The 24565-nt window shown below is 46.2% G+C and overlaps 1 protein-coding gene across 5 annotated transcripts in view; it reads left to right on the top strand.

Annotated features, from left to right (window-relative positions):
• EIF4E2 (eukaryotic translation initiation factor 4E family member 2) overlaps positions 1–24565 on the top strand; it is a 55062-nt gene that overhangs the window by 16468 nt on the left and 14029 nt on the right. For all 5 annotated transcript variants that reach the window (XM_083364040.1, XM_083364039.1, XM_083364038.1 and 2 more), the window contains 3 exons: positions 14001–14105; positions 15519–15671; positions 16591–16727. In XM_083364040.1, coding sequence (XP_083220166.1) covers positions 14001–14105; positions 15519–15671; positions 16591–16727 — 395 coding nt within the window. The remainder of the gene's footprint in view (positions 1–14000; positions 14106–15518; positions 15672–16590; positions 16728–24565) is intronic.

Here is a 24565-nt window from a genome sequence, read left to right as displayed (position 1 = left end):
GACTGGGCGGAGACTGACGGGGAGGAATTGAGCGGTCTTGAGAATGTCATTTGGAATGAATTCGATCATGAGGAGACTGAGTTCCACCACGTGTTTATTGGACCCGTGTCCCTCCTGGCTGGTGTATGCAGCTCGGGAGGAGACACGAGGCTGGTTCCAGGCAATAATAACTGCTTCTTTGAGGGAGGGTATCTTCCCCGCCGCCTTGAAGGAGGCGGTGGTGAGGCCCCTCCTCAAGAAGCCTGCCCTGGACCCGGCTATTTTAAACAACTATCGTCCGGTCTCAAACCTTCGCTTTCTAGCGAAGGTTGTTGAGAGCGTGGTGGCGTATCAGCTTCCTTTGTTGCTGGAGGAAACTGATTATCTAGACCCATACCAGTTGGGTTTCAGGCCCAGGCACAGCACAGAGACGGCATTGGTCGCGCTGGTGAATGATCTCTGGCGGGCTCGGGACAGGGGCTGCTCCTCTGTCCTAGTCCTGTTAGATCTCTCAGCGGCTTTTGATACCATCGACCATGGTATCCTTCTGCGGCGTTTCAGGGGGTTGGGAGTGGGGGGCACTGTTTTACAGTGGTTCTCCTCCTACCTCCTGGGCCACTCGCAGTCGGTGTTGACGGGAGGGCAGAGGTCCGCCCTGAGGTCTCTCATTTGTGGAGTTCCTCAGGGGTCGGTTCTCTCTCCCCTCTTGTTCAACATCTACATGAAGCCGCTGGGTGAGCTCATTCGTGGTTTCGGGGTGGGGTATCATCAGTATGCTGATGATACCCAGCTTTTTCTTTCCACCCCGAACCAACCCAGTGATGCCCTCGACATGATGTCCCGTTGCCTAGAGGCGGTCCGGGTCTGGATGGGGAGAAACAGGCTTCGACTCAATCCCGCCAAGACTGAGTGGCTGTGCATACTGGCATCTCGGATGAACCAGTTTTGTCCATCTTTAACTATGGGGGGGGTGAGGTGTAACCCCCCGTTGATAGGGCTCGCAACTTGGGCGTCCTCCTGGACTCGCGGCTCACTTTGGAAGATCATATAGGAGCCGTGACCAGGGGGGCTTTTGCCCAGGTCCACCTGGTGCTCCAGTTGCGGCCCTATCTGGACCGAGATGCCCTACGCACAGTCACTCATGCGCTCGTGACCTCCCGGTTAGACTACTGCAATGCTCTCTACATGGGGCTGCCCTTGAGGACCACTTGGAGGCTTCAGCTGGTGCAGAATGCAGACACGCGAGTTGTGATGGGAGTCTCCCGATACTCCCATGTAACACCTCTCCTCCGCGAGCTGCATTAGCTTCCGGTTGCCATCCGGGTGAGATTCAAGGTGCTGGTGATGACCTATAAAGCTCTAAATGGCATGGGTCCGGATTATCTTAGGGAGCACCTGCTGCCAGCATCAATTTCCCATCATCCTGTGCGCTCCCACAGGGAGGGCCTCCTTAGGGTACTGCCGGTCAGTGAGTGCCAGCGGGTGATCCCCAGTGGAAGGGCGTTCTCTGTGGGTGCGCCTGCCCTATGGAATCAACTGCCTGTGGAACTCTGGATCGCCCCCGACCTTCTTTCTTTTCGCCAGGACCTAAAAACTTGGTTATTTGATTTATCTGGCCTGGACTGAGGGGTTTTAATTTTTAAACTTTTAAATTTTTTAAACTTTGGGCTACTAATTGTTATTTAATCTTACTTTAATTCTATTTTAACTCTTATTTTGTCTTTTAACTTTGCCCTGTAAACCGCCCTGAGTCCTTCGGGAATAGGGCGGTATATAAAACTAATTAAATAAAAATAAATAAATAAATAATATATAATATATTATATTTATATAGTAAATATAACTAAGTAACATATAAGATTCACCTAACAGCCGTGTTCCTAACTTAATTGCAGCAATTCACTTAAGAACTGGAGTGAGAGAGGTCGTAAAAATGGGGCAAAATTCACTTACCCGTGTTAACTACCTTTACTGCTGCAGTGATTCACTTTAATGACTGTGGTGAGAGAGGTCGTAAAAATGGGGCAAAATTCACAAGTGTCTTGCTTAGCAGTGGAAATTTGGGTCTCAATTGTCATAGGTCGAGGACTGTCTACCCAGCCAAATCATCTGATAATAGCTTTGAAACAGCCCAAGAAAGCATTTTGTCCCACCAGATATAATCGGCTGGTGTATCTCCCTGTCACAGAATGTGGAGGTGGCCGTGGCTTTCTGGAGGTTATGAGCCAGATTCATGCCAACTGTGAATCTCCACATTGAGTTTTTTTCAATATATATATATTTATTTTAGATTTTTTTTATCTCACCTCGAGGTGGCGAACGTACCTAACAGTCCTTCCTCCTCCTTTTTTCTCCAGAACAACAACCCTGTGAGGTGGGTTGGGTGGAGAGAAAGGGACTGACTCAAAAGTCACCCATCCAGCTTCCATGCCTAATGCGGCATAGAACTTGTCTCCTGATGATTTCCCCAAAGTCACCCAGCCAGCTTTCATGCATAAGGCAGGACTAGAACTCACCGTTTCCTGGTGATTGTCCTAAAGTCAACCAGCCGGCTTTCATGCCTAAGGCAGGACTAGAAGTCACCGTCTCTTGGTGATTGGCACAAAGTCACCCAGCCGGCTTTCAGGCCTAAGGCGGAACTAGAACTCACCATCTCCTGGTGATTGTCCCAAAGTCACCCAGCCAGCTTTCATGCCTAAGGCGGAACTAGAACTCACTGTCTCCTGGTGATTGTCCTAAAGTCACCCAGCCGGCTTTCATGCCTAAGGCAGAACTAGAACTCACCGTCTCCTGGTGATTGTCCCAAAGTCACCCAGCCGGCTTTCATGCCTAAGGTGGAACTAGAAGTCACCGTCTCCTGGTGATTGTCCCAAAGTCACCCAGCCGGCTTTCATGCCTAAGGTGGAACTAGAAGTCACCATCTCCTGGTGATTGTCCTAAAGTCATCCAGCCGGTTGTCATGCCTAAGGTGGAACTAGAACTCACTGTCTCCTGGTGATTGGCGCAGTCACCAAAGCCCCTGAAGGCAGGACAAGAAGCAACGGATGGAAACTCGTCAATAAGAGAAGCAACCTAGAACTAAGGAGGAATTTCCTGACAGTTTAGAACAAGGTCCCTTCCAACTCTATTATTGTTATTGTTATTGTTATTGTTGTTCTTATTGATCATCGCACAGTCAGCCAGATGTTCAGACTGGATTTGGCATTTTTCTCTCCCTATCGAGTCCTTACCAAGGACCTGGGATAGGCAGATGTGGATGTCGTCGTTGTTATTTGTTGGCTTAGAATTTTATGTTGTAGCCGACAGAGAAATGGCTCTGCCGGTGTGCCCAACCAGTTTGTGCTTCTCCAGTGTTGATAAACTCCACAACCGCTGGCTTATATAGCCAGCTTATACAGATCCCACCAGACATGATGGGATCTGCAGTCCAACAACTTTATTGTTTCCTCATCTCTGAGATGAAATAGCCAGAAGAGCTTTTGCGTCCCAAACTGTGAGGTGAATTTTCAAGGGAGATTGGTTTGACCTATTCAGGTTTCTCTTGTGTACAAGAAAGCATGGTCAACATGTATTAACACATTTTGATACACGATCTTAGATACGGTACAGATAGCCCTCGACCGGCAATCAAAAGTGAGCCCCAAATTTCCGCTGCTAAGTGAGACCTTTGTTTAGTGAGTTTTGCCCCATTTTATGACCTTAACTTACCGCAGTCGTTAAAAGTGAATCACCGCAGTCGATGAGTTGGCACCCCAGTTGTAAAGTGAATCCTACTTCCCTGCTGACTTTGCTTGTCAGAAAGTCACAAAAGAGGAGGATTACGCGACCCTGGGGGACACAGCAATCGTCATAAACACGAGTCAGTTGCCAAGCGTCTGATTTTTAATCACGTGACCACTGCAAGGGATGCTGCAAAGGTCGCAAGTGTGAAAAACGATCCTAAGTCGCTATTTTCAGTGCCGTTTGTGACTTTGAACGAACGGCTGTAAGTCGAGGACTGCCTGTGGTTTGAATAGGCAAGATGAGGGGGGGAAAAGAAAAGAAAAACTTGCCAGACCAGTTTGATTCACCGAAATGCCACAGGCGATAGAAATTAGAGCAGGGGTAGGCAACCTGGGCTGTTTTATGACTCGTGGACTTCAACTCCCAGAATTCCTGAGCCAGCCATGCTGAGGGGAAAGGGAGAGGTTTCCAAGCTGAGCCAGGCTGGCTCAGGAATTCTGGGAGTTGAAGTCCAAAAGTCATGAAGGGGCCATAGTTCCTCCATGCTGGCTCAGGAATTCTGGGAGTTGAAGTCCACGAGTCATGAAGGGGCCAAGGTTGCCTACCCCTGAACTAGAAGGTTACCTAAAGATAGATAGATGGATGGATAGATAGATAGATAGATAGATAGATAGATAGATAGATAGATAGATGGATGATAGATAGATAGATAGATAGATAGATAGATAGATAGATAGATAGATAGATAGATAGATAGATAGATAACTTTTATTGTCATGTTTTTTACTGTGGGCACAACGGCACACATCAATCTCTTCTAAAGATTTAATCAGAAATGAGGTTTGGTCCCTAGAGGGCACCACGACTCTCTGGAACGGCTGGCGAATGTCTGATAAAGTCCACGGCGGCCGTTTGTTGTTGTTTTTTTAACCACGAATGAAGGCAAGTATACGTGTTCCAGGATAATGTTGCAGGATCCAATCTGGGTCAGTCACCAGAGGACCAAAGGTTTAGTCTTCCGAGCTTTTCGACTCCTGCTGGAGCCCATCCTCGGACAACTACTCTCTCACCAGATTGTGTGCTTTGGGCTATTCTACGCGTAGTATTTGTGTGGTGCCCAGTTAGGGGTGGCTTTTTATTGGTTGATCGGGATGTTGATGGCCAGCTATTAATGTCAACCGTCCAACTTATCGAATTGTTCTAACGGTCAGGAAATTTCTCCTTAGTTCTAAGTTGCTTCTCTCTTTGGTTAGTCTCCATCCGTTGCTTCTTGTTCTGCCTTCAGGGGCTTTGAAGAATAGCTTGACTGCCTCTTCTTTGGGGCAGCCCCTGAGATACTGGAACACTGCTATCATGTCACCCCCCTGGTCCTTCTCTTCATTAAACTAGACATACCCAATTCCAGCAGCCGTTCCTTATATGTTTTAGCCTCCAGTCCCCTGATCATCTTTGTTGCTCTTCTCTGTACTCTTTCTAGAGTCTCAACATCTTTTTTACATCGTGGTGACCAAAAGTGGATGCAGTATTCCAAGTGTGGTCTTACCAAGGCCTTTTAAAGTGGTATTTATTAATACTTCACATAATCTTGATTCTCTCCCTCTGTTAATGCAGCCTAGCACTGTGTTTGGCTTTTTTGGCAGCTGCAGCACACGGCTGGCTCCTATTTAAGTGACTGTCCATTAGGACTCCGAGATCCCTCTCACAGTCGCTACTATTGAGCAAGGTGCCCCCTATACTATACCTGTACATTTGGTTTTTCTTGCCTTACTTTTTTCACCATTGAATTTCATTTTGTTAGATAGCGCCCAGTGTTCACGTCTGTCCAGATCCTCCTGTATCTTAAGCCTGTAACTTCTGGAGTGTTGGCTATTCCTGCCAGCTTGGTGTCGTCTGCAAATTTGATGAGTTCCCCATCTATCCCCTCGTCCAAATCGTTGATGAAGATGCTGAAGAGCACTGGGCCCAGAACAGAGCCCTGGGGCACCCCACTACACACGCTACACCCCACTACACACGTTTTCCCACGCTAAAATCTGGTGAGCTAATAATAGCTTTCCATAAACTCCACCCACCAAGTGTTCAGGCTGCCCAATCACACTTCCTTGATTTGTTGTGAGGACGGTCCACTTCTCCATCAGACCGCCCGTTTTTGTGAGCTCGGCTCTCGTGGTCTGTGGTCGGCTACTGAGAATTCCGTTTCTTTCCCAAGCTTTCTATCCGAATAATAATAAATAAATAAAGTTGGAAGGGACCTCGGAGGTCATCTAGTCTAACCCCCTGCTCAGGCAGGAAACTCTGTAGCCATTTCAGACAAGTGGGTGTCCAGTCTCTTCTTAAAGACTTCCAGTGATGGAACACCCACAACGTCTGGAGGCAAGGAGTTCCACTGGTAAGTTCCAAGTGTGAAGTTTCTCCTTAGTTCCAGGTTGCTTCTACCCTTGACGAGTTTCCATCCGTTGCTTCTTGTCCTGCCTTTCAAGCTATTGTTGTTGTTGTTGTTGTTGTTGTTGTTGTTGTTGTTGTTTATCAGGTCCTTTTTCTTCTCTTTCTGGAGGTTAAGGACAGCATTATTCTCTTTGTGGCCTTGGCAACCTTTTCAGGAATCCTCAAAGTTTCTTACAAGTGGTCTTGCTTCTTCCTTTCCATATTCTGTAATCCTTCTGGCCCTGTTCCTTTAAAATTAACCCTTACCGTCTCCTCATCCCTCCTTCCCTAGGGACAAGAGAGCGATAGCGACATGGACTACATTTCCTTTCTGAGAGAAGACAGACCTAAAATAAGATTTAAGCAGCTCTGCCCTTTTTATTTATTTTATTTTAGTTATTTTATTTTATTACATTTATATACCGCCCTTTCCCGAAGGACTCAGGGCGGTTTACAGGGTAATCAAAAAACCAAGATACAAAAGTTAAAAACAAATTTAAAAAAATATATATATTTGTCCCTGTATAAATAAAACCCCAGTTAAAATAAGATTAATCCTCAGCCTGATTTACTGATTTACCTTTTTTCCTTGCAGTGGATCTATGCAGTCTTTCGTTTTGAACATATCCAAGTAATCCTTCATATCGGTTTGGTATCTCTCGCAAAGCTCAGCTTTTTTCTTTTCTTTTCTTTTCTTTTTTAGCTTTCCTGACAGGGTTTCCACAGGTTCTGGAGATTTAAGTTATAGTTTTCTTTGATGATGTGCCTTCCCTTCCATATCCTAGTCACGTTTCGTTTTTCTCTTCGTTTTACAGAGCTCAGTGCTGGCTTCATTAGATTTCTCCCATTCTTCCTTCTTGTAGGAATTGTTTGGGATTCAGAATAACAGAATAACATAGTTGGAAAAGACCTTGGAGGTCATCTAGTCCAACCCCCCCTGCTCAGGCAGGAAACACTATCCCATTTCAGACAAATGGCTGTCCGGTCTCTTCTTAAAAACTTCCAATGTTGGAGCATTCACCACTTCTGGAGGCAGGTTGTTCCACTGGTTAATTGTTCTCACTGTCAGGAAGTTTCTCCTTAGTTCTAGGTTGCTTCTCTCCTTGATGAGTTTCCATTCGTTGCTTCTTGTCCTGCCTTCGGGTGCTCTGGAGAAGAGCTTGACTGCCTCTTCTTTGGGGCAGCCCCTGAGAGATTGGAAGATTGCTATTATGTCACCCCGAGTCCTTCTTTTCATTAAACAAGACATACCCAATTCCTGCAACTGTTCTTCATGTATTTTAGCCTCCAGTCCCCTGATCATCTTTGTTGCTCTTCTCTGCCCTCTTTCCAGAGTCTCAACATCTTTTTTATATTGTGGCGACCAAAGCCAGTATTACATTTAATAGAATTTCCCTTCTTTTCTGGATATTTCTCTCCTCCAGGATTTCAAGCCATTGGATTCTGTCTGTCTTTTCTCACGTTCACCACTCTTCTGAGCTAAAAACATACAAAGAACAGTTGCAGGAACTGGGTATGTCTAGTGAAGAGAAGGGCGAGGGGTGACATGATAGCAGCCTTCCAGTGTCTCAGGGGCTGCCCCAAAGAAGAGGGAGTCAAGCTATTCTCCAGAGCACCTCAAGGCAGGACAAGAAGCAACGGATGGAAACTCACCAAGGAGAGAAGCAACCGCGAACTAAGGAGAAATTTCCTGACAGTGAGAACAATTCACTGCTGGGACGACTTGCCACAAGAAATTGGGGATGTGCTTCATCAAGTGGAGGTTTTCAAGAAGAGACTGGACAACGTCTTGTCTGAAATGGTATAGGGTCTCTTGCTTGAGCAGAGGGTTGGACTAGAAGATCTCCAAGGTCCCTTCCAACTGTGATGATGACGACAAGTCCAGTGTGCAGGTATAATTCTTCTCAGTTCTCTTGGATATCAAGAATTCGAGGATCAGGTGACTACTCTCTACCAAGGTGCCAATTGCCTTCACTTTTTAACCAATTCCTCTCTATTGAATCCAAAGACAGCAGATCTCTTAATAATCTCTTCCACCATTTGACAGATTTGTCAGCAATACAACAGTTTAATGACACTCTAGCTCTAAATTCTCTCCCTGCGTTTTGTTGTCCTAATAACAGGGGAGGGGGAAAAATGAAACTGGGACACTGGCGCTATGGCCATATTATCTATTTCCAAGCATATTTGAACCTGCCAAGCAAATTTGGATCTGCTACCAATTTTTTCCAAGTGACTTGCAAGTAGATCAGAAAGATCTTCCGGCTTGTTGCGATTTAGCAAAAGCGACAAGGGAAACCTGAGCCAAATGAGTGAAATACACAATCACATTTTTTAAAAAAACAAAAACAAAAAAAGCGTAATTGACAATTAAATTCTGCGGTTTTGTTTCTAAGCATTTTACTCGTTTTCTGCGCTGGATTCCAGCACTCTGGTGAGACGCAAAACAGATTCCACAAACACGCAGTTGCTCTCCACTTCACGTTTTATGTATTTTTATTTTTATTTTATATTAATTATACCCTACCATTATTGTGTTTTTTTTTATAAACAGCTCAAGGCAGTGAACGCACCTAATGTTCCTTCTTCTACCAATTTTCCCCAACCTGAGAGGTGATTTGGGCTGAGAGGGAGAGAGGGACCTGGCCAAAGCTCATCCAGCTGGCTTCACTGGTGAAGGCAGGACTCGAACTCACGGTTTCCCAGTTTCCCAGTCTGGGGCCTTAAGAACTGGGCCGTCTCTCTGATCTTTCGACCTTCAGCAGAGGCAATGCGAGAGAGAGGTCTTTTCCATCAGCTTCGTATCACGGGACACAGTCCCAGAATGATATCTTGGGAACTTTTTTGTAGCAAGCAAATAAATGTTTTCCTGTTCGTAGGACTCCAAGGCCCCTCTCACAGTTACTGTCTTTAAGCCAGGTCTCGCCCCAATCTGTCTTCGTGCCTTTGGTTTCTCCTGCCTAAGGGTAAGACTTTGCTTTTTCCCCCACGTTCAAACTCCATTTTGTTGGAGTTTCAAGTCTTGTCAAGGTCTTCTCGGATCCTGAGTTGGTCTTCTGGGATGTTGGCTGCTCCTGACGGTTTTGGTGTCATCTGCGAATTGGATGAGTTTCCCCTTCCATTCCCTCGTCTTAATAATAAATAATAAACCTTTATTGTCAAAGTACAACATGTGTACATTGAGATTAGCTGAGCCTCCCCCTGTGCTCTCTCCCCCCAACACACAGTGACAACAAACCCTCCATCCCACCACACCATGTGAACCAACTACACCACACACCGGCCTCCCAAGTCAATTCTGCATAAGATTATGTCCCATTTAATAGCCTAACAGCCCACGGATAAAAGCTATTTTTCAGCCTGTTGGTACGGCTGGCTATATTCCTATATCCTACCGGATGGTAGGAGAGTAAAGAGATACCGTCCAGGGTGTGAGTCATCCCTGAGAATCTTCCTCACTCTTCCAAGGCAACGAGCCCTGGCGAGGTCATCCAGTGGTGTCAGGGAACAGCCCACAATGTCTTGTGCTGTGCTCACTACCCTCTGTAATACTTTCCTATCCGCGGCTGTCAGACCAGCATACCAAACCACAATACCATACGAGAGGACGCTCTCTATGGTAGACCGGTAAAAGAGGGTCATTAGCTGTTGTTCTACCCTGTTCTTCCGCAAGATCCTAAGAAAGTGAAGCCTCTGTTGGGCCTTTCTAGCCACCTGGGTTGCGTTAACTTTCCAGGTCAGATCTTCACAGAGGTAGACTCCCAGAAATTTAAAGGAGGAAACTCTCTCTACACAGTCCTCCCCGATGTAAAGTGGGGCAGGTTCCTCCTTTTTTCTCCGGAAGTCTAACATCATCTCTTTCGTCTTGCCGATGTTTAGGTGCAAGTTGTTGTTACTACACCATATGGATAGTTTTTGTACCTTAAGTCATCGATGAAGATGTTGGCCCTAAGACAGAGCCTTGCGGTCCCCCACTGCTTGCTTCTCTCCATCAGAAGGCTAAAGCCTTTGTGCTACAGTCCTCACAACCACAATCGGTACCCAAATTTCTGTGACTACTGTGTTTCCCCCAAGATAAGACCCAACTGGAAAATAAGCCCTGGCGTGATTTTTTTTTCAGGACGCTCGTAATATAAGCCCCACCCCAAAAATAAGCCCTACTTAAAATCGTCAGCCAGACGCACGCGTTTGGTACCGTATTCTCCCCGGAAATAAGCCCTGACTGGAAAATAAGCCTTAATGTGTCTTTTGGAGGAAAAAAAATTGATATTTAAGACCTGGTCTTATTTTTGGGAGAAACATGGTAAGCAAGGAATTCAGCTGTGCCTGATTTTACAAACTTTTTGCCACCGTTAAGCAAATCAAAGTGAATCGTCTGGTCATTAAGGAAATCCAGCTTTTCCCCATTGATTTTGCTTGTTGGAAGCCAGCTGGGAAGTTTTGCAGATGGTGATCACAATAATCTTGTCATAAATACATGCCCTGTTGCCGCGTACCCGAATTTTGAGCACATGACGGGGGAATGCTACAGCTGTTGTAAATGTGAGGACCGATCGTAAGTCACTTTTTCCAGTGCCGTTGTAACTTTGAATGAACTCTTTGTAACTGCCTGCGCTATCTTTTGACATTATCACAGACAATTCTCGAGGGCAGATCCAGGAAGGTTGCAAATGCTCAGCCATCGTGGAGCTAAGCCGTTCAGTCACTGGTGCGTGCCCAGCCATATTCTGAATTTTATGGAGTTTCTTATCATAGATTGATGGTGCTGCTTACAAAACCAGATGAGTTCTACATCTGTTCTCTTTTCATCCGACTAGGATACAAAATCGGTGTTTAATGCAGCCAGATTTTCTGCGGTCGTTTCTAGAATTTGACTGCAATTAGCAGCTGGTTAATTTCCAATGTTTTATGTGGGTTGCATAATAATAATAATAATAATAATAATGTCGATTTGCTTCTTTTCCTTGGACTGTTTTTAGTCCAATTTACGGAGGAGATTGCCCTATTCCTCGGCGATTTCAACCCAGTAAAATAAAACAATAAAAGAAAAGAAAACATAAAAGGAATAAAATAGCAAATAAAATAAAACATAAAACGAATAAAATAATAAGTAAAACAAAACAAAATAAAATAATAAATAAAATAAAGTATAAAATGGGATAATATAAAATGTAAAATAAAATATAAGATAATAAAATAAATAATCAACAATTCCTCTTTGAATTGTCAGTAACTGTTGGTCATGATATGAGTTATGTATATTGGCTTGATTTTTAAATATATCTCCCTCTTTCTCTCTCTGACCATGTCAACTGATTAGATTTAATTTTTTTTACCTGTCACATTAGTTGATGACAAAAGTAAAGAAAATAAGAGCGTCCTTTCCCCTACAGTGAATTCAGCAGATGGCCATAGACAAGACGCATCTTGCCTTTAAGCCGCCTTCTCCCATCGGCATTTGAGGCTCGGCAATATATCTACCTTACAATATTGTTCTAGCGATTAACTCAATGAGATATTGGAAGCTTTCTAATGTTTAAACGAATTATAAAATTGGGTAGGATTTCCAAAGGGGAAAAATTGTCAAGCGCCGGGGAAATGAGGAGATTCAGGGAGTTCCAATGAGAATAAATATTTCTTGCCAGGTTAAGCTCTCTACAAAAATCTGGCCAACTAACAGTCAAGGGAAATGAGTGGGAGAGTGGAGTGGAGTGGAGTGGAATGGAATGGAATGGAATAGAATAGAAGAATAGAATAGAATAGAATAGAATAGAATAGAATAGAATAGAATAGAATAGAATTGAATTGAATTGAATTGAATTGAATTATGGAATAGAATAGAATAGAATAGAATAGAATAGAATAGAATAGAATAGAATAGAATAGAATAGAATAGAATAATAGAATAGAATAGAATATGGAATGGAATAGAATATGGAATGGAATAGAATAAAATATGGAATGGAATAAGAATAAGAATAGAATGGAATATGGAATATAGAATAGAATAGAATAGATCACAATAGAATAGAATAGAATAGAATAGAATAGAATAGAATAGAAAATATGAAATAGAATAGAAAATATGGAATAGAATAGAATAGAATAGAATAGAATAGAATAGAATAGAATAGAATAGAATAGAATGAAAAATGTGGCATAGAATAGAACTGAATAGAATAGAATAGGAAATATAGAATGGAATGGAATGGCTCCCTTCTGACTTCAGACTCGTCCTGCTACTCCCGGGCTTAGAAAACAAGATTCCCCATCGAAGAGTCTGGCTGACTGGCTGATGTTGTCTTAGCCTAGGAAGCCCCCACTGGCACTTGTACAACCTCTCCCCAGCAACTTTAACACTGATTCCCAATGGAAAGCCAAATGGGTCACTGAGCGTCCAGACATAGGAAGGCGTATAGCAATAGCACTTAGACTTATATACCGCTTCACAGTGTTTTACAGCCGTCTTTAAGCGATTTACAGAGTCAGCCTTTTGCCCCCCAACAATCTGGGTCCTCATTTTACCGACCTCAGAAGGATGGAAGGCTGAGTCAACCATGAGCCGGTCAGGATCGAACTTCTGGCAGTGGGCAGAGTCAGCCTGCAATGCTTCATTCTAACCACAGCACCTCCATATAAACAACCTCACAAAAAAGTGCCAGACTTTGAACTACCACACCAACAACGGACAATCCTGAACAGGATAACGCACTTCATACAACGTCTGCCGGGACTCACTGTATAAATGGGGCAGAGTATCCTCTCGTCAGAGTGACTGCGGGGGTCCCACATAAAACTATAGATCACATACAGATTGTTGTTGTTGTTAGCTGTGAAGTTGTGTCTGACCCCTGGCAACACCATGGACAACGTTCCTCCAGGCCTTCCTGTCCTCTACCATCTTCTGGAGTCCATTTAAGCTCACGCCTCCTGCTTCAGTGACTCCATCCAGCCACCTCATTCTCTGTCGTCCCCTTCTTCTATTGCCCTCAATCTTTCCCAGCATTAGGCTCTTCTCCAGTGAGTCCTTCCTTCTCATTAGGTGGCCAAAGGATTTGAGTTTCCACTTCAGGATCTGGCCTTCTAAAGAGCAGTCAGGGTGGATCTCCTCTAGGACTGACCGGTTTGATCACCTTGCAGTCCAAGGGACTCGCAGGAGTCTTCTCCAGCACCGTAGTTCAAAGGCTTCAATTCTTTGGCGCTCAGCCTTTTTTATGGTCCAGCTTTCACTGCCATACATTGCAACTGGGAAGACCAGTTGCAATGAGAAGAGAAGAACACATACAGATATCTGTAGCTATAAGCTCAGGGCACATATTGGTCCAGTATCTGATTTTTATTTTTATTTTTTTCATAGAAACGATGCTGCACTTCAGTGGTTAGATGGCCTAGACCAGGGGGTGTCAAACTCACAACGTCACGTGACGTGTCGCAACGTATCGTGACTTTTTTGCCATTGTCGGCAATGGGGTGGGTGCGGTTTCGCTACGACGCATCCAGCCCGAGGGCCAGCAGTTTCTGACACCCGTGGCCTAGATACTGATATCTGAATATACAGCCTTTTAACCTTCATATTTTACTGTGTGTGTGTGTGTGGTTTTTTTTTTAATCTAGGCGAAATGTTAATATATGTTGCAAGTCCATGTATCCTATGCCAGGGGTCCCCAACCTCCCGTACCAGGCCGCATCATGCCAGCAACCGGGCCGCACAAACAAGCAAAGCCCCATCCGGGAGATGCGGGCGGCACATGAAACCACGCACTCTCCGGTCCGCGGAAAAACCTCTCTCCACGGAACCGGTCCCTGGTGCCCAAAAGGTTGGGGGACCTCTGTCTTATGCCGTGCCCTAAATAAATAAATAAATTTCTTAACAGGTGGAACAGTTCTGGCGGTTTTACAGCCACATGGTCCGTCCTGGGGACCTGACAGGCCACAGCGACTTCCATCTTTTCAAAGAAGGGATTAAACCCATGTGGGAGGTGAGTGTTAAAGCCGACGGTCAGGTTGGCTTAGTAAGGCCTTCCTGGCGCTGACATTTCTACTGCGGAAGTAAGTCGGGCTTGAACCCAGGTTTAACACTGAGTAGCCTGATGGAACGCGCTCTGTCATGGTTCCGATAGATGAGACCGGTAGAAATAAGAACTCCAAGGCAATTGCTTTCCTCAACGAACAATTTTAACAGCTACATAATATCAGCACGAACCGTAGGTGAAACTAAGACTGGAATTTTCCCCCACCCCGCCACGCACACAAAAAAGGTTACAAAATAAAAGTTAAACTTCCCACCCGCTAAATGTGTTAATAAATCACATTCTCCAATTAACAGCTTTGGCGGGCTCTTAAAACGATTTGACCTTGGTTCCCACAAGAAAGTTATGGTTGTGACTGAACTGGAAGAATGTAATTTCCCTCGGCCCACAGCTGTGGCAAGCCGAAAAACGAAGAAAGACGGCTTGTAGCCAAAGTAGTTTTGTAGGTTTGACACACTCATTGTCCCCATTGTTGTGGTCATCTGGGGTTGTTGTTTTTTTCCCCCACTTGTTTGGCGAGAAGGGCAGCCTTTGGCCAACGATCCTGTGAGCGAGAGAGGCCAAGGTTTGCGCACGGTATTGGTTCAGAGTGCTCTGGCCTATAAATTATTTATTTATTAGATTTTCTTTCCTTTTTTTTCATCTACCTTTATTACTTTATAAGAAACTCGAGATGGCAAACATAGCTAATCCGCCTTCCTCCTCCTACTGTCCCCCACAATAACAACCCAGTGAGGTAGGCGGGGCCACCTAGCCAGCTTTCATACCCAAGACGGGGACTAGAATTCACCATCTCCTAGCGATTGATCCAGAGTCACCCAGCTGGCTTTCACGCTTAAGGCGGGACTAGAACAAAGCTCTCCTGGTGACTGGGCCAGACTCGCCCCGCCGGTTTTCATGCTAAGGCGGGCCTAGTATTCTCCATCTCCTCGCGATTGGCCCAGGGAGATCCCGTCGACTTTTATGGCTGAGGCAGGACTAGAACTCACCACCTCCTGGTGATTGGCCCCAAATCACCCAGTTGGGTTTCCTACCTAAGGCAGGACTAGAGCTCACCAACTCTGAGCGATTGGCCCACAGTCACCTTGTCGGTGTTTGTGCCTAAGTGGGGACTAGAACTCACGGTCGCCTGGTTTCTTGGCCGGCGCTTTAACTGCTACTCCAAACTGGCCCTCCATAAAGTGGTGCTGTTTATTGGAACTGCTGCCCTCTTTCACCTGTCAGGGGAATAGACGCCGGGATGCTTCTGTCAAAGAAAAACAGTCTCGTTCTGTCGCCCCATCGGTGCAGCATCTGTGCTCTCGGCAACCTCACGCCGGCGCTGTGGTTGACGCCTAATTTTCTTCCCCGCCCTCTTCCCAGGACGATGCCAACAAGAATGGGGGCAAGTGGATTATCCGCCTCCGAAAGGGCCTGGCGTCTCGGTGCTGGGAGAACCTCATTCTGGCCATGCTAGGAGAGCAGTTCATGGTGGGGGAAGAAATCTGCGGGGCCGTCGTCTCCGTCCGTTTCCAGGTGAGTTGCTGGGGGGGGGAGGCGGGGGGGAGTTACAGGAGACGGCTGTCCATCTGAGCCCAGGGGCTGCCCTCTTTAAATCATCTCCTTATTTTTATTTTTTTTATAAAGTTTTACTGATTTATTATTTCCAACAGAATTCAATCGTAACCACTCGACAAAAGCGTCTTGTCCGAGTATCTTATTCGCTGATGCAAATTACTAAATTCCTAATCCCTAAATCTTTTCTCTAACCCAGAGGTTTTCAAACTTGGCCCTTTGATGACTTCTGGACTTCAACTCCCAGAATTCCTCAGCCAGGCACCTGTTGCCATTCTGGATGCATAATGCCTTGTAATTAAAATCCAGAAAGACCTGAAAACTTTTCAAGGATAGCTTTTTAGTACAATCTTCTTAGAATCATAGAGTTGGAAGGCACCTTACAGGTCATCCAGTCCCATTGTCTGCTCAGGGCAGCATCCATTAGGCCAGGGGTCTTCAAACTTGGCCCTTTGATGACTTGTGGACTTCAACTCCCAGAATCCCTCAGCCAGGCACGCGTGCCTGGCTGAGGGATTCTGGGAGTTGAAGTCCACAAGTCATCAAAGGGCCAAGTTTGAAGACCCCTGCTCTACCCATCGATAAAATAGGTCCCAAGTTTGAAAATATTCTGTTTCTTCTTTTTCTTTCAACCTTAAAGTAAGTCTGTCCATTTCCACACAGTCTAGTATTTTTTATTATTATTATTTCTTCTTCGGGCGGTGTTTCTTCATCCGTCCAACATTGTGCAAATATAATTCTCGCCGCTTGCCGTCATGTGTAAAATCAAGTATGTACTTTGCTGGTTAAGGTTTTCTGGCATTGTGCCTGGTTAAAAAATAATAAAAATAATTCAGATTTTAACAACTCTTTAATGGCCTCCTGGTGGTTCTCCCTGCAGGAAGATATCATCTCCATATGGAACAAGACAGCCAGCGACCAGGCCACCACGGCCAGGATCAGGGACACCTTACGACGAGTTCTCAACCTTCCCCCCAACACCATCATGGAGTACAAAACGCACACCGACAGCATCAAGTACGTGCCTGGGACGCGGGGATGGGGGGGGGTTGCGAGAAATGGGTGGAACGCTGCTTGAACACAAATAGAAGGCGTCGTGGGTGCACGTTCTGTTGTGTGCATCTCGTCAGGACTGTGGACCCCCCCGAGCTCAGCGGTTTGCAAGCTCTCAATTCCGAAGAGCAAAACCAAACGAACAAACAAAAGCAACACACAACTCCACAACTGTTACTGCTCCCCTCAGGAATCCGAGAACCTATGACGACTTTTAGTTTTTCATTCCTCCTTCACTGCTTTCAGGCAGGAATCGGCTACGGTCTGGATGCCCTCATGGACTCAACAGGTTTATAACAGATTATTCTGAGTCAAGCAGCTGCTTTTGCTGTGATTCAGACAGATAAACTCCACGGAAGGGCTTCAGGCATCGGGCATCAGGCATTCCCTAAACATTAACTCACAGCTACTGCAGAGATTCTTCTGAAATATGTTTCATAATCTATCACGCAGGTAAAAAAACGAGGTTAATTTTCCCATGTTAGACGGAGCGGAAAAGCCCCATGGCTCTTGTGGCTGGAATTCATTACAAGACATGCCGCTCGGCACATATGCAGGAAACCCAGTATCCCCAAATGGAAGTCCCTCCCAGTGGCCAATCTGAAACACAGATGTGACCAAGTAACTGAAAACTACATTTCCCAGAAGGCTATCAGCTCTTAATCCTAGAATAGCTACTTGCTCTAACCAGCACACAGATAGTCCTTGACTTACAACCACAATGGACCCCATCATTTTTGTTGCTAAGTGAGACAGTTAAGAGAGTTTTGTCCCCTTTTATAACCTTTCCTGCCCCAGTTCTTAAGTGAATCGCCGGAGCTGTTAAGTCAGTAACAAGGCTGTTAAGTGAAATATGGCCTCCCGATTGACTTCTGGCTTCTCAGAAGGCCGCAAAAGGGGGCGGCGTGACCCCAGGACACTGCGACCGTCATAAATATGAGTCAGTTGCCAAAGGTCTGAATTTTGACCATGTGACCCTGGGGACGTGGCAGCGCTCGTAAGTGTGAAAAACGGTCGTAAGTCGCTTTTTCCAGTTTCGTTGTGACTTTGGGCGGTCACTAAATGAACTGCTGTAAGTTGAGAGCGATCTGCGTTAGGCCATATCTAAGCCGCCATTTCTCAATGTTGAGAAACGGCGGCTTAGAGAATTCAGCTCCCAGAATTCCCCAGTCACCGGGGGGTTGAAGTTGAAGTCCACCCACAGGAAATCCTTGACTTAAGACCACAATGGAGACTGGAATTTCGGTTGGAAGCCATTACAGTCGTAAGTCGAGGCACCGCATGGCTGGACTCGACTTTACAAGTATTTTTATGACGATGGAAAGTGAGTTGCCATGATCAAAACTCAAATCATGTGGCCATTAAGTAAATCATGGGGTTATTAATCGAATCCATTCTTAGGAATGGATTCTTTCATTCATTCAATCAATCAATCAATTAATGTGGCCAGTCACTCATCTTACTCTGGGAGTTTTACAATTCAAAAAAAAATACTAAAAACATTTGAAAGTAATAAAAATCACTTAAAAACAACCAGATTAAACTTTTGTTGGAAACACTCAAAAAAAAAAGTTTGCAAATTGTGGTCCTGTGGACTACAGGATGCTGCAAATGGGAGCCAGTTGCCAAGCAATCAAAATGGGATTGCCTGGCCTCAAGGATGCACTTTCTTAAGTGCATCAGAACATCAAATGGTCGTAAATTGGGGACTCCTGAATCTTACAATTGCAGGGGGGGAAAAACCTCGCTCTGAACGGCTAATGCTACACAAACTGCCTTTACAGTCAAACTGCCTCGGTTTCCAACCACACTTGAGACCGGGAATTTCCGTCACTAAGCAAGAGAGGGTGGTTAAATGAGTCAGCCCAATTTTACAACCTCTTTGGCCATGGTCATTAAGCGAATCACACAGTCAGTAAGTGAATCCGGCTTCCCCCATTGACTCTGCTTGTCGGAAGCCAACTGGGAAGGGGGCAAATGTTGAATCACATGACCCCGGAACGCTGCGACTGTCGTGAATGCAGGCTGGTTGCCAAGCGCCCGAATTTTGATCGTGGGTCCGGTGGACTGTTAGCGACAGTCGCAAATGCGAGGAGTGGCCGTAAGCCTGTGCTGTGACTTTGAGCGGTGAGTAGACGAAAGCTTGTAAGTTAAGGTGGTCCTTCGCTTCCCCCAGTTCATTTCGTGACCGTTCAAAGTTTCACCACCACTGGAAAAAGTGACTTACGACCGTTTTTCACACTTAACGACCGTTGCAGCATCCTGCACCGACTCGCATTGATGACGGTTGCAGTGTCCCGGGATCATGTGATCCCCTTTTCGTGGCCTTCTGATGGGGACGCCAGATTCGCTTTAACTTAAATGCTGACTTTGTAAACCGCTTAGAGGGCTGTAAAGCACCGGGAAGGGGTATATAAGTCTAAGTCCTATTGCTATTGGTAATATTCATCTAACTCAGGGGTCTTCCAACTTGGCCCTTTGATGACTTGTGGACTTCAACTCCCAGAATTCCTCAGCCAGCATGCCTGGCTGAGGAATTCTGGGAGTTGAAGTCCACAAGCTGGGGTCTTCCAACTTGGCTTTTTTCTGACTTGTGGACTTCAACTCCCAGAATTCCTCAGCCAGCATGCCTGGCTGAGGAATTCTGGGAGTTGAAGTCCACAAGCAGGGGTCTTCCAACTTGGCCCTTTTCTGGCTTGTGGACTTCAACTCCCAGAATTCCTCAGCCAGCATGCCTGGCTGAGGAATTCTGGGAGTTGAAGTCCACAAGCAGGGGTCTTCCAACTTGGCCCTTTGATGGCTTGTGGACTTCAACTCCCAGAATTCCTCAGCCAGCATGCCTGGCTGAGGAATTCTGGGAGTTGAAGTCCACAAGCAGGGGTCTTCCAACTTGGCCCTTTGATGGCTTGTGGACTTCAACTCCCAGAATTCCTCAGCCAGCATGCCTGGCTGAGGAATTCTGGGAGTTGAAGTCCACAAGCAGGGGTCTTCCAACTTGGCCCTTTGATGGCTTGTGGACTTCAACTCCCAGAATTCCTCAGCCAGCATGCCTGGCTGAGGAATTCTGGGAGTTGAAGTCCACAAGCAGGGGTCTTCCAACTTGGCCCTTTGATGACTTGTGGACTTCAACTCCCAGAATTCCTCAGCCAGGGGCTGATGAATTCTGGGAATTGAAGTCCACAAGTCAGAAAAGTGCCAAGTTGGAAGACCCCTAATTTTAACAAGTGCAGTGGTTCACTTAACAAACGTGGCAAGCGAAGTCGTAAAACGGGGCTAAAACTCACCAAACTCATTTCTCCCTCAGCGTGCATAAATTTTGGGCGCCGTCGTGGTCGTAAGTCAAGGACTACCTGTTGTTTTCTTTCTTCTTCTTCTTTTTTTTTTTTTTTTTGCTCTGATGGCTTTCTCATCCCAAAACTGAACTGCGAAGCCTCCATGGGGCACCAGCCTGGCCCCAAACCTCTGGCGCAATCTGCTTTCCAACCCCAATTTTCCCCCCAGTTGCCTGACTGGTGTTTGAATTCTTGGCGCCGGTGAGCCAAACCTGGCAAGAGAAAAATGTGTTGTGCGGCCCCACTTGCTGGGGAAATAAAATGCAGAAACTTAACGAGGATTTATAAGCCCATTAGATTTATAAATGCTCTCAGAAAGGCCCTATGTAAATTGACTGCGGCTGTACAGATGATTCCTCATTGTTATAAATGCCGCATATTAAATTTTCCCATCTCCTTCAGTGACAAGGGCCCTTTAAACCAGAGCAGAGGATATCAACATATAAAGAGGACAACCGTATTTTAAAGAAGGCCGTTTTAGCTTACCAGAGCGCCAGGCCGCTCCAGATGAACTTTTATTTTCTCGCAGAAATGATAAAAAGATTGCCGCGTATTTTAAGAGCTTGACGGGGTGAAGAAGGTGTGAAAAAAAAACATCTAAAGTTCTCTGTAGCCAAAGATGCCGGTTGGGTGATGAGGACCCACGTTAAAAAAAATAACCTAATCGAAGTGAAAGAGACAAACAGGTCAGAAAATAGAATTCAGCCCTGAGAACAGTAAAATAGGGTAGAAGTTTCTCCTCCGATAGGACCCTTCCTACGGGCAAAAAAAAAAAAATTAAAATAAATTCTCCGGTAGCGTCAGATCAAAAGTCCTTGACTTACCGTAAGTGGGACTAACTCGAACGGTTGCAGCAATTCCTATAACAACTGTGGCAAGAATAGGTTGTAAAATGGGTCAAAATTCACTTAGCAACGGTCCAGCTTATCAAGGGAAGCTTTGGGTTCAATTGTCTAAAGCAGGGGTCCCCAACCTATGGGCTGCAGTCTGCTACTACCAGGCCGCGGCCTGTTGGCCAGCAGGCCGCAGAAATGGCTGCCCGGCGCACACTCCCCCTGCCCCCATTTGTGCTAGCACCCACGGCTCCGCTTGCGCATGCACATGGGCCCAAACGGGGCCACTAGCGCCAGGCGGTGTGTGTGCAGCCCATTTCCGCATGTGTGAGCGGGGCCGCTAGGACTGGGCAGGGTTGCGTGGCCCGTTTGCGCATGTGTGAACGGGGCTGCTAGCCCCACGCCAGTGCACGTGGCCCTGTTTGCGTATGTGTGAATGGGTCTGCTAGCCCCACGCCGGTGCGCGTGGTCCTGTTTGTGCATGTGTGAATGGGGCTGCTAGCCCCATGCCGGTGCGTGTGGCCCTGTTTGCATGCGGACGCACGCACCAATTTGGAAGCTCCTTTCCTCCGAGCCATGAAAGGTTTGGAGACCTCTGGTCTATGGAGATCCGCAGTCATCCAGTTCATGGTTGTTCCAAATGTGCTTCCCCCCCACCCCCCCCAAAGGCAACTGGACTTTCTGGTTTGTCTTTGAAGACATTTCACTTCTCATCCAAGAAGCTTCTTCAGTTCAGGGTTGTTGTTTTTATGTGAATAGAGAATATGGCTTCTCCACTACATTATTCCTTTAGTGGCTCGGCCAAAAAAAGTAAGCTTTTCACGATGGAAAGAGTATCTAGCGAACGCTAAGAGAAGACACTTTGGAAACCTTTGTACTTTCATCCAGCCCTGCTTCAAGCAGAGCCTCACTGTCTGATATAACAGAATAAGACAATTGGAAGGGACCTTGGAGGTCTTCTAGCCCAACCCCCTGTTCCAGCGGGAGACTCTATGCCATTTTCGACAAATGATGGTTCAAGTCTCTTCTTAAAAGCCTCCGGTGTTGGAGCACCCACAACTTCTAAAGGCAAGTTGTTCCGCTGTGGATGATGGTTCTTACTGCTAGGAAGGGTCCATGGAGATTCTCAGTCCTCTCCAGGTCCTGGTTGTCCCAAAGGTGCTTTTTGCACGAGGCAACTGGACTTCCTTGTTTTTCCTTGGAAGACATTTTGTGTCAGGACCTACCCCAAACCACGTCTTAGGAAGACAAAATTCTTGGAGTCAAATCTATTCCCAAAAGAATCTTTACTATGACATGCTTGGTTGTAGGAACGAGACAGGACTTAATATTATTCCACGAAGTAAACCCTTATAAAGAGTTCCCGGTTTAACCCCCCTTAAACCCCCCATTTGGTCAGTCCCCCATCCTTTCTCTCGTATCCTCCGTCTCGTGGGAAAAAGGAACTTAGGACCCTTCATGTTTATTGCTGTCTTCCGTGACAAAAACCAGATGCTGGCCCCCCCCTTTTGTTTCCCCAGTTCAAAAGGCTTCTCCTTTCCTTTGAAATGCCTATTGCCGGTTCAATACACATCTATTCTCTTCTCTTCGGGAGATGGCAGAATCCATGGAATAATGTTTGAAACATTCCATTTATGAATATGACATAAATGGATTCTGACATTTTGCTTCTCATCCAAGAAGCTTCTTCCGTTCTGACTGGACGCCGGGCTCCATTGTGGTCCTAAATCGAGGGCTTCCTGTAATCCTGTTGATGGGTTGATTAATCCTCAAGTCATTTTCAACCCTTAGCAGCCCCATAAGAAAGGTTATCTACACAACTCTCTCTCCCTCAGCTGGCCTTTCGACATCTTTCAACTGGTGCCCTCATCAGCCGTCTTTAACAGAGTCCGTCCACCTTGCTGCTGGTCGCCTTTCCCAGTTTCCTTGCCCAGCAACGGAGGCTATTCCAGAGATCTGGGTCTTCCCGTTAGGTAACCCGAAGTCGGATACTTTGGGCCTGGTCCGTTGTGCCTCCAGGGAGAACTCTGGGTTGATTTTGTTTCGTGATCCGTGGGTTTGTTTCCAGGGCTTCCTCGCGAGTCTCCCCTGCCTTCTCCAAGAAGCACGTACAGGAGGGGGAAGTGGCTGGCCGTGGCTTGGTCACCGTCGTAGATTTCCACCTGGAGATTTGCCAGTCTAGCTGAGCCCCCAAATCTCTAGTCAGAGAAATTCTCGAAGTCCTTCCTTCCTTCCTTCCTTCCTTCCTTCCTTCCTTCCTTCCTTCCTTCCTTCCTTCCTTCCTTCCTTCCTTCCTTCCTTCCTTCCCTCTCCCTTCTTTTCTCCTGCCATTTCCCTTCCTTCCTTCCTTCCTTCCCCCATCTCCCTCCCTCTCTTCCCCCTCACTTCCTTCCTTCCTTCCTTCCTTCCTTCTCCCTTCTTTTCTCCTGCCATCTTCCTTCCTTCCTTCCTTCCTTCCTTCCTTCTTTTCTCCTGCCATCTCCCTTCCTTCCTTCCTTCCTTCCCCCATCTCCCTCCCTCTCTTCCCCCTCACTTCCTTCCTTCCTTCCTTCCTTCCTTCCTTCCTTCCTTCCTTTCTTCCTTCTTTCCTTCCTCCCTATCTTCTTTCTTCCCTCTCCCTTCTTTCCTCCCCCCATCTCCCTCCCTCCCTCCCTTCCTTCCTCCCTATCTTCTTTCTTCTCTCCCCCTTCTTTCCTCCTCCCATCTCCCTTTCTTCCTTCCCCCATCTCCCTCCCTTTCTTCCCCCTCACTTCCTTCCTTCCTTCCCTTCTTTCCTTCCTTCCTTCCTTCCTTCCTTCCTTCCTTCCTTCCTTCCTTTCTTTATTCTTTCTTTCTTTCTTTCTTTCTTTCTTTCTTTCTTTCTTTCTTTCTTTCTTTCTTTCTTTCTTCCTTCCTTCCTTCCCCTCCCTCCTTCCTTCCATCTCCATTCCTATCCTTCCTATCTCCTTCCTTCCCTCCCTCCCTTTTCCCTTCTTCCATCTCTCTTCCTTCTTATCCTTCTTACCTCCTACCTTCTCCCATCTATCTTCCTTCCTTCCTTCCTTCCTTCCTTCCTTCCTTCCTTCCTTCCTCTGCAATAACTCACCACCGGAGATTAGGCCCTAGTGAGGCGAAGCAAGTGGTAGGTCCCTCTCTCTTCTCTCCAACCACTCCTCCAGACATTGTGTTCCCCAGCTAGTGATGATGACACCCCCCTGGAGGTCACCACACCCTAAAGACACAGCAGTCGATATTGAGGTTTTTATGGTTTCATATTTTTATTCTTCTCCCTCTGCTGCAATCCAGCAACTGTCTCGCATTTTGCAGCCCTGGTTTATTCACAAGGGGCATGCGTGCGTATGTGTTGCACAAACGGATTTATTATTTGGGGTGGGGGGAACGTGGCACTGGGGTGGCCAGCAAGAGCTGGCTCTCCAAGCTCCCTCATTTGAAGGCAGACAAGTCAGATGCCGAACTGAATGTTCCTTTATTTCTTCCATTTCCTGGCCTTTTTTTATATCAGTGTTGAAATGCACGCGCGCACGCGCACGCACACACAGCATATTCCCTGCTTTCCCATGCAGCAGCGGGCTCTTCACAGCATCCCCTCGTGCCAGAAAAACAGATGGAAAATGGAACCAATCCCGGATAATGCTTC

Source organism: Vipera ursinii (genome assembly GCF_947247035.1).
Source record: "Vipera ursinii genome assembly, chromosome: 5".
Taxonomy (NCBI): domain Eukaryota; kingdom Metazoa; phylum Chordata; class Lepidosauria; order Squamata; family Viperidae; genus Vipera; species Vipera ursinii.
This window is presented reverse-complemented; position numbering and strand designations above follow the sequence as displayed.